The 11,098-nt window shown below is 38.3% G+C and overlaps 1 protein-coding gene across 5 annotated transcripts; it reads right to left on the reverse strand.

Moving 5' to 3' along the window:
- Positions 1-5,987: 5,987 nt before the first annotated feature.
- LOC109209256 lies at positions 5,988-8,613 on the reverse strand. Of its 5 annotated transcripts, none has more exons than XM_019372487.1 (5): positions 8,431-8,613; positions 8,268-8,336; positions 7,895-8,151; positions 6,464-6,594; positions 5,988-6,334 (listed from the first exon to the last, which is right to left on the reverse strand). In XM_019372487.1, the coding sequence occupies exons 3-5, from the start codon at positions 8,141-8,143 to the stop codon at positions 6,196-6,198; spliced, it is 519 nt and encodes a 172-aa protein (XP_019228032.1). In that variant the 5' UTR covers positions 8,144-8,151; positions 8,268-8,336; positions 8,431-8,613; the 3' UTR covers positions 5,988-6,195. The 5 variants fall into 5 exon arrangements, with proteins under 5 accessions (XP_019228032.1, XP_019228031.1, XP_019228029.1 ...); XM_019372486.1 differs by having other exon boundaries at positions 7,895-8,191; XM_019372484.1 differs by having other exon boundaries at positions 7,895-8,336.
- Positions 8,614-11,098: the final 2,485 nt, after the last annotated feature.

Consider the following 11,098-nt stretch of genomic DNA (forward strand, 5'->3'; position numbering starts at 1 on the left):
CACTTTCTTGTATAGTTTTTATGGTAAAAGTGATAACAAAATGCTCTGATTAGTGCTTTTCATGCTTTGCAGGTTACATACAATAAAAGAAGGCTATGGAGTACTTTTGGGATCAATTATGGAGGAAAAGAGGCCAATCGCACAATATCCGCCAAGTGCACCATGTGAAATGCACAAAACCAGAACTGGAGATGGACTGCCGCGGTCCCGGCGTAACCGCGGTCGAACCGCGACAGGAAGGTGTTGCGGATTCTGAGAGGTGATTTGGCCGCGGTCCTGGCGTAACCGCGGTAGGACCGCAACAGGAGGCGTAAAATTGAGGGACTGAAGTGTAAAACACGGAATTCTTAGCCCAAACCCCTATTTTAAAGAATAGAACTCGCCCAAGGGAGGCATGTAATGTTTTAGAGAGTACTTTGGAAGGAAAACAAGTGCGAGAGATCACCTTAAACATCATTACTCTTATTTTTCTTTATTTTTCTTGCAATTTACGATTATGAATCTTTTAGTAGTTTATTTCCCCATTGTTATGAGTAGCTAAAAACCTTAATCTAAGGTTTTGGTGGAACCCGTTGGGGATGACTTAGTTGTTTTATTAATATAATTGAATCTAGTTGTTAATCTCTAGTTGTTCATCTATGTTTTGATTGTGGATTAGTTGAAAGGGCCCTCAATTATCCGTTCCTATTTATTATGTATCTACTTGAGAGAGAGTGCATATTTAGGTGATTGTATGAACAACATCACTCCCGGAGTATAGACGAGAGTCATAACCGAGGGTTTAGGGGTTGGATTAGAGATAACGAAACCCCGGGTGCAATCTAAGTGAACTGTATTGTGAAAGTAGCTAGCGTAGCTTGAGAGAGTGCGTCTAGTAGATTATCATAATTACTTGAGAAAGAATTATGATAGCTTGAGCGTTCATGATTGTTAGAGACAACTAAATCGTAGTTATAAGACATATACAACCAAGGAAATTACCAACGGGGGAAACCATTGCCTTAGACCTTATTCCTACTGTTTACACATCAAGTTTAGTTAATTTTAGCTGTTAATTACTTTCAATCTTTAGTTGTTAGAAAATCAACCATTGTGAATCAAAAAGTTTGGGAAAACAGATTGTGTGAATTTAGTAAATCTGACAGTAGTGATTGATAGGTTAGTTCCCTTTGGTTCGAGTCTGGGCAATAATACTCAGATTATATTTGCAACGCCCACTTAGTCTTTTGTGAGACTCAGTTGAGCGTGATCAGTGCTCATTTCTGACATTTGATCTTTTTACGGTCATGACTGACCCCTAGATTGTTAGCTCTTTGCTGATACTCATTGAAAGTTCTCTCTCCAACTACGTCCTTTAATCATTAAACTCCAAGCTGGTTTCTTCATATATGAGTGCAACATTGGGTTGTTGATGGCGTTATGGCGCATGTTTCCTTGATGCATGGCTTTCCTAATTAATCTTGATTTTTCCTAAGGGTTTTACTTATGGTTAGTGTGAGAATGCACGGGAGAAAATATTATTGATTAATTATTGACAATGATACAATGAGCCCCATATATATAATACATGTCATACTCCTAATACGTATGGGATTAGGGTTACTTACTACTATTTAACTATCAAACTAACACTCCCCCTCAAGCTGGTGCATATAAATCATATGTATCGAGCTTGTTACATATATAACTAATACGAGGACCAGTGAGGGACTTGGTAAAAATATCAGAAAGCTGATCATTCGACTTCACAAATTTTGTTGCAATATCTCCCGAGAGTATCTTTTCTCTAACAAAGTGACAGTCAATCTCATGTGTTTAGTTCTCTCATGGAACACTGGATTTGATGCAATATGAAGAGCAGCTTGATTATCACACACAAGTCCCATCTGACTAATCTCACCAAATTTCAACTCCTTAAGCAACTGTTTGATCCAAATTAGATCACATGTGGCCATAGCCATTGCTCGATATTCTGCTTCTGCACTAGACCAAGCAACCACATTCTGTTTCTTGCACTTCCAAGACACCAAATTTCCTCCTACTAAGACACAATATCCAGACGTAGAACGTCTATCAGAAGGTGATCCTGCCCAATCAGCATCTGAGTATCCAACGATCTGCTCATGGCCTCGATCCTCAAATAATAAGCCTCTGCATGGAGCTGATTTTATATACCGAAGAATGCGGACAACTGCATCCCAATGACTATCACATGGAGAATCCATAAACTGACTCACAACACTCACAGGAAAGGAAATGTCAGGTCTAGTCACTGTGAGGTAATTTAATTTACCAACCAACCGCCTATATTTTGGAGGATCGCTAAAAGGCTCCCCCTGTCCTGGCAGAAGTTTAGATTCGGATCCATCGGCGTGTCAACAAGTCTACAACCTGTCATTCCTGTCTCCTCAAGAATATCTAAGGCATACTTCCGTTGTGAGATCACAATACCTGAGCGAGACTGAGCGACCTCAATACCCAGAAAATACTTTAATCTGCCCAGATCCTTAGTCTGAAAGTGCTGAAAGAGATGTTGCTTCAACTTACTAATACCATCCTGATCATTGCCGGTAATAACAATATCGTCAACATAAACGACAAGATAAATACAGAGATTTGAAGCAAAATGTCGATAAAATACAGAGTGATCAGCTTCACTACGAGTCATGCCAAACTCCTGAATAACTGTGCTGAACTTACCAACCAAGCTCGAGAGACTGCTTTAGACCATAGACGGGACCGATGCAACCGACATACAAGGCCACTAGACCCACCCTACCCCCCCCCCCCCCCCCGCGAGCAACAAAACCACGTGGTTGCTCCATATAAACCTCATCCTCAAGGTCACCACGAAGAAAAGCATTCTTAATGTCCAACTGATAGAGAGGCCAATGGTGAACAACAGCCATGGATAGAAAAAGGCGGACTGATGCAATTTTATCCACGGGAGAGAAAGTATCACTGTAATCGAGTCCAAATATCTGAGTATATCCTTTGGAAACAAGACGAGCCTTAAGTCGATCAACCTGGCCATTTGGACCAACTTTGACTGCATACACCCAATGACAACCAACCGTCGATTTACCTGAAGGAAGAGGAACAAGCTCCCAAGTACCACTCGTATGTAAGGCAGACATCTCATCAATCATAGCATGTTGCCATCCGGGATGAGGCAGTGTTTCACCTGTAGACATAGGGATGGAAATAGAGGACAAAGATGACACAAATGCACAACGGGACGATGAGAGACGATGGTAACTTAAACCGATATAATGAGGATTAGGATTAAGCGTGGACCGTATACCTTTTCGTAGTGCAATCGGTTGATTAAGAGGAGACACTGCAGTATTAGCAGGGTCAGGTGCAAGACAGAGAATGGAAATTGATTTTGGAAAGCTGAAGATGGCATACGATTAATAAGATAACAAGATGTAAGAACTGCATCCCCCCAAAAATGCAGCGAAACATGAGATTGTATGAGTAGGGTACGAGCAGTTTCAATAAGATGTCTATTCTTTCTTTCAGCTACCCCATTTGTTGGGATGTGTACGGACAAGATATTTGATGAATAATCCCATGGGAGTTCATAAACTGTTGAAATGGGGAAGACAAATACTCTAGGGCATTATCACTACGAAATGTGCGGATAGGAACCCCAAATTGATTTTGAATTTCAGCGTGGAAGGTCTAAAAAATAGAAAACAACTCAGATCGGTTTTTCATCAAAAATATCCAAGTGCACCTGGAATAATCATCAATGAAACTGACAAAGTAGCGGAATCCTAAGGTATAACTAACCCGACTAGGACCCCAAACATCTGAATGGACTAAAGTAAAAGGCGACTCTGCTCGATTATCAAGACGTCGCGGGAAATGGGAGCGGGTATGCTTACCGAGCTGACACGACTCACACTCTAGAGTGGACAAGTGAGATAAGCCAGGTACCATTTTCTGAAGTTTTGACAAACTGGGATGTCCTAACCGTTTATGTAATAAATCTGGTGAATCAGTAACGGGACAAGTTATTGGAGGAAGACAAGATGCGAGTCCATGTGATTTTGCAAGGATAAGGTAATAATGTCCATCTGATTCACGTCCGGTACCAATGATCCGCCCTGTACTGCATTCCTGTATAAAAACAAGGTCATCAAGAAATAAAACAGCAGATTTAAGTGATTTGGCTAAGCGACTAATGGCTATGAGATTAAAAGGACTACCAGGAACATAAAGAACTGAGTCTAAAGGTAAGGAAGGAAGTGGACTTGCTTGACCTATTGCAGTTGCCATGGCTTGAGACCCATTGGTCATTGTGACTGTTGGAAGAGATTGAGAATATGAGATACTAGTGAAAAGAGATTTGTTACCAGAAATATGATCAGATGCACCTGAATCAATGACCCAAGACTCAGAAGGTGAAGATTGGGAGACACCAGTCATGCTACTATTTGTTGGAACAACGGGGGCTAATCCTGAAAATGTCTGTTTACGTGCTTTGTACTGAAGGAACTCAATATAATCCGGTAAAGAAACCATCTGGATTGGATTTAATGCATTCGATCCAACAAATTGTGAGTCTAGGGCTTCTAATAAGAATGACATTATAATGTTTACGCCGAAAAAGGTCAGAAAATTGTTTGGAAGTCATTGTTTCACTGTTACTGTTCACCGGAAACACTGTAGCTCGCCGGAAAATAAAAAAGTCGTCGGAATCTGTCAAGGATAGCACTGGTCGACTCGGAATTGAGGTGCGAGTGACCTTTCCTGAAGGAAGTTCGTCGGAAAATGGCTGGAAGGGGTCTCACGCGCTCGGCGCGTGCACAGATCTCGCCGGAAAATGTTTACTCTGCCCGGCGCGTGAGGGCGCGTGGCGATGAGTTTTCCGGCGGGTTTTGTTAGGATTTGGTCGCGGGGCTACAGCGGACCTTGTGGTGGTGTTGGTTTGTTCACAACACTGATAAATAATGACTTTGATGTAAACAGTCACTTAGTTCGCCGAAAAATTGCACGGTGACGACTGATTTCTTCCCGGATGTCGTTGGAATGACGCACAACCATAATTATCTCACCAATGCTCTGATACCATGTGAGAATGCACGGGAGAAAATATTATTGATTAATTATTGACAATGATACAATGAGCCCTATATATATATATAATACATGTCCTACTCCTAATACATATGGGATTAGGGTTATTTACTACTATTTAACTATCAAACTAACAGTTAGTACTCTGTCAAATCAGAATTTTCTTACAGGAAAGAAAAGAAAAATGGGTTCTTGAATTGATGTCCAAAATGTAGACCAGTACAAGTGGTCCAACTGCTTAGATCATCATTCAATGGTTTATCAAGGTCTATTTACAAGTTAAAAATAATACAGCTCCAGAAGCATCTTAAAGTTTTTCAAATTTTTGAAAGCTTGTTGAACTGCTGGATCTTTAACTTATTGCGATTAGAGATGACACACCCAACCCTCAAAAAATTGACTCCTCTCTGTGGATATCAAAATTATTTTACCTTTACTTATCCAAAAGACCTCCTAGGGTAGGGGTAAGGTCTGCGTACACATTACCTTCTCCAGATCCCACTTGTGGGAACTTATCGGTTTGTTGTTATTGTTGTTGTTATCAAAAAGAATTCTGCATCAGAATTATTTCACCAGTGATATCCATCACTTCAAAGAGATACTTACATCACCTCCCTAAAATAACCTAGTGTCTTGCAATAGAAGAAGGGGGAAAATACAACGCAGCTAACGCAAGAAATGACTTTTAATCTATACAGATAAAGGGGAAGGGGGGTGTTTGGTTTGATATGGTACGATTATCATGTTAGATTTGGAAAGACATGTATTTAAGACCATAGTTTGAAACCTGGATTTCTAATAGTTATAATAGGTAAAATGTCACATCATGTTTGGATGTGAGTGGGCAACAGAGTTAAAAAAAAAAAGCAGCAGAGATCTGGTTCTACACAAACTTGATGAATTGAAAGCTGAAATTGATTGAGCATCCAACAATAAACCATTATTTATTGACATTGGTTTCACAAAAGCAACAGAGTAGTTCATAAAACCAATACAACCATTTCAATCATATGACACTTCCTTTGAGGATCACACATAGTAAACAATGATATACACTGAAGCACAATACAAATATATGGTATATGACTGTACGTAGATTGAATTGCCTTAGAATATGCCGAAAGTGCTTGTAACTGGTGGAGGAGGAGCCTTGTAGCAATATAGTTGTGGAATATAAGTGGAACCTTGGCGTTCCATGGATTTCACAGCAGGTTGGTTTAGATATGCATACTTGCTCTTTGTCCACCTGCAATTCTCAAAAATATATATATAAAAAATGCTTTTACTTTTTAAAACAAATGAAAGACAATGATATCATAGAGAAATATATCCTAACATAATGACCTAAAATGTGTTAAAAGTCTCTAGCACTTACCAGTCTTTTATACCAACTCTCTTCTCCTTCGTGTTCTCATCATTTTTGGAGATGTTCTCAGTTGCCATTTCATTCTCCTTGTCTTCATCATCATGCTTTAAAGAATCCACGAAGTGTTTGTAGTCCTCCTCCTTAATACAGCAGACAATAGGGAAGCAAGTTTATTAAGAATACTGGTGTCTAAATCAAATACTAATTAGGACGCCGCTATGGGGTAGTTCGATGCACGAAGCATTTTGCGTTCACGCAGGGTCCAGAGAAGGACCGCACGCCAAGGAGTGTGATGTAGACAGCGTACCCTGATGCAAGTATCAGTAACAGATGACAGGCAAGATATAGTGTGTTGTAAATTGACCTGTCAAAATCTACTCTTTAATGGAGTAGGATAAGTTCCAAATTCATCTTGACAGTTTCCATAGAAATAGTACAGAGATTGGGACAAGGAAAAAAAAAAGGGTAATAAAAGTCAGGTCGTTGTCATTAGCTGTACATATCGCAAAGTGCAGCTTACGCATCTCGTTAAAGATTCAAGAGGTGGGGAATGGTATCTTTTCTTAACTTATTTTATATTCCTATATATATTAGACAGAAAACAACAGTAGATATTCATCCAAAACATATTTTATCATTCAATATATTAGTGGCCTACTGGACCCATAAGAAGATTCCAGTGTTATAGTGTATATAATAAATGCAACGTAATAACCTTTGCTTGTGGACATCGTCCTCTTCAATTAACTATTGTTATTGGCCCTTCGGATGAATATGACTTCTAAGGAATCTTATTGATAGGAAAACACGCAAAGAAAATGGAGCACTCAATATTTCTTACGTACTATTTATCTAGTCTTGAGTATGGAGAAGTTGCGAAGTCATATATTGTGTGAATTGACATGTCTCCTACTTTCTAATAGTATGTTCGGCCTAGCTTTTAGAAGGAAAAAAAAAATATTTTTGACGAGAAGCATAAACAGTTTTTGAGAAGCAGAAAAATATAGTTTCTCTCCAAAAGCACTTTTCTGAAAAGTATTTTTGAGAAAAATATACTTGGAAGCAGTTTTCAAAAGCTTGGTCAAACACTAATTACTGCTCAAAAGTATTTTTCAAATTAATTAGTTAAACACAAACTGATTCTCACCAAAAGTAATTTTTTTGAAAAGCACTTCTCAAAATAAGCAAATTTTAGAAGCTTAGCCAAACAGGCTATCAGACTGCTGTAAATGCTTTATCAAAAGTTGCAAGCTGGACATAGATCAGGATGAGGAATCCTTGCAATGAGAAAAAATAAACTTTAACCAAGTATTAACAAATCAAAACCCTGAATTCTAAAACAATAAGGTTGTTTCCCATAGTTCTGATTCATCTGTCAAAAATTGTACGAATTTACACGTATTAATTCACTATTTTAATGGAATTGATACGAAACTTTACCGAGAAAGTGCGTGCCCTGATACGGGCTGCAGCCTTAATAGCATCAAGGAAGTGATCTTCTTCAGTTTTGCGCTTCTGCTTCCAATACTTAGCAATCTCCTGTTGGGTCAGGCTTGGTGCTGCCATCGGCTTAAATAGCTGTTTCTTGCTACAAATAAACCTCCATGCTGGTAGTGGTGGCGGAGGTGGTGGAGCCGTCTTCTTGATCTCTTTTCCAGCAGCTACACTTTTACCTTCCCTTTGCTTCATTTCAACAACTATTATCCAATAGATTCTTGCCGGATTTAGAAGTTTGAGCTTTCAAGATTATGAGAAGATGATCAAAATATATGCTGAAGCTGAATAACTGGAGATAGCTATTGTTCAAACCAACCTTTCAATCTTTAATATGACTGTAAGTTGTAGCAGAACTTGTTTTTCTTCTGTAGGGACTGAGTTTAGACTAGTTGGTCCACCGTATCAAGAAACAAATATTAGTAGGGCAATTAGACTAGTAGTTAGAATCACAAATATTTCAGTAAGGTTCAAGAATATACTTGTTTGGGACCAGATGTTGAAGGACTTGCAGGATTAGCCAGAGAGCTATATTGCTGATACTTGAGGTAGATGCCTTTGAAATTTGAAGGAGTCTTTAAGCTTGATTCTGGCAAACTTACGGATAAATCTATAGATAGATGTCAATAGAATATGACCCCTATAGAAGACTTCTGAACCACTTGCTTATTTAACTAATTAATAAAAATGGCTGTCATTATTAACCTTATATCAGCAATTTGATATGACGTTATCACTTACCCACCATTGTTTTGTTTTGTTTTCTTTGGGTGTCATGCCGCAAATTTCTTCTCAAAAGCAACTTTATTGTTTCCATCGGAGGTAGAATTTTTTACGGTTGCGATGGACTGTATGCAAAATTCCTTACAGGTTGTTTGGATGCAAAATCGTATTGTATTGTTATTCCAAAATAATATTTATTTTGATTGTTTTATTAAAATTGATTGTATTGTATTGTTAAATTCAGTGTTCCAAAACAATGAAAAATTCTTTTTTTTAAACAACCGATTCGGTGTGGTGAGATTGTTTCCTATTTTTCTTTCCAATTATGCCCTAATTTATTACTCCACAATTCTATTTTACTCTTTACCTTTTTTTATTTTTATTTTAAACTCCAAATCACCAACCCATAACCTACTTTATTTTTTTCCGAAACTTATGCCGCCAACGTTATTGCCGCCTTTTGTTTTATTTTTTCTCCTACTTTGCTTTTAACTCAATTCTAATTAGCTGTGCTCCTTTGTTTTGCTTTCTTAAGGTATTTTGCCATCTTTTGTTTTGTTTTTTAAAATTACTTTTATGCGTAATTTTTGAAATATTTAACATTTAAACAATTGAGGGTATTTTAGTAAACTTATCAGTTACAGTACAGTACGATAGGTCAAACCAAACAGCAAAATATTATTTAACAATAACAAACAATGCAATCTACGATACAATACAATACAATACATTATAAAATATTGAGAAACAATGATCCAAACAGAGTGTTAGATCAAGAAGCTTTTCTTTTCTTCTTTTTTCTATTTTTTTTTTGTTTTCCACCCCAGTGTCCGGTATTCACATAAGGGCGAACCTAAGACCTCGGTTAAGGATGAATGAGTACTTACCGTTTCACTACTAACCCTCCTACTCTCCTAGTCAGATCAAGAAACTTTAATGCTGCTTGCCTTCTGACCTTCTCTCCAACCCCACTCATAAAAGAAGTGGAATAGAAGAACTACTTCAGCATCGATTTTATCCTATCACATTAACTCTAGTTTTCTTAGTCAGCATAATTTTACCAGAATTATTAAGAACGACTTTGGACAAGATTAGGCGGTGATTGAAGTAAAAAGTAGAGAAATGCAGCACCAACACTCTGATTTATGAGGTGATTAATTGGATACCAACCACTTATGATTAGGTATAGTCCAGGTTTAATTTATTGTACTTTCAGTTTAATTGGTACCCATTGGCTGGTTCTTGATAGGTCAACATTAGAACCTTATGCACCAATCATGTCCGCGTAAAAGTCAGTGATAAACCCAACTTTTTTTTTCTCAATACATGATGTAATTGTTTGTAGAATTTTACATTCAACTACCATAGTACTCAGCCAATTCAGATTGGAAATTATGAGGCACAACTGATTGCTGCTCAATGATATCGGTTCCACGCCCAGAAAACAATTTACTGATGGCCTTTTAGATGTGAGTAAAATTGGGTAAAATGTTGCTATCACAACGTCTGACATACGAAGTAAAATAATCATATGCCGTCTACTCAAGATGGTTTAATAATGCAGGCTAAGGAAGAGTGTCGTCGGATTAATATGGTCCGCAGATTCAAGTACAATTACTGTGGAGAACAATGATGAGCTGAAAGCTGAAATAGATCAAATATATATCCAGCAACATAACCATTATTAGTTGCACAGTTATCACAAAAGCACAGATTAGTTCATAAACTTGAAACAACCATTTCAATCATAAGACACTTCCATTGAGGATCACACACAACAAGAAAACTTTCAGAAGCCAAATAGCAAATGAACGAAATATAACCGTATGAGCGGCTTAAGTTGCCTAGAGAACGCCAAGGTGCATGTAACAAGCCTTGGCATTCAGATGTTGTAAGAGCTCAGCCCACATCTCTCCCGTGTTTTGTCGATATAGGATACGCCCCACCATCGTTCAAGGTTGCACGCACGTAACTCTGATACCATATGTAGCAGCCAGCCCACTAATGATATCGTCTGCTTTGGGCCTAGGCCAGCACGGTTTTAAAACGTGTCACTAGGGTCTAAGATCTGTTTACTTATATATCCAGGAGGTTTATCTATGTTCGCCTAGGGTGTCACAGATGCATGTGTTCCATGGACTTCATTACAGGAGGTTTATGCTTGCACTTTTACTCTTTAGGCAAAATACATACTTTACTCATCGACCCTGTCCCCAAATTCCTCTTACACACCTCTTAAATACGGGAATAATATTACACACCAAAACTTTTAAAGGTGTGTCAATTACACACCGCTTCGGTGTATGACCACATCTGCTTAAAGATTGCTCTTACACGCGCCAATCAACATCTGACACGTGTCAAATCGAGAGAAAAAAAACAAAAAACTAAAAAAAAAAACCTCTCCCCCCCCCGACCCCTAAACCC

The sequence above is a fragment of the Nicotiana attenuata genome, unplaced genomic scaffold (assembly GCF_001879085.1).
Source record: "Nicotiana attenuata strain UT unplaced genomic scaffold, NIATTr2, whole genome shotgun sequence".
In the NCBI taxonomy this organism is placed as follows: Eukaryota; Viridiplantae; Streptophyta; class Magnoliopsida; order Solanales; family Solanaceae; genus Nicotiana; species Nicotiana attenuata.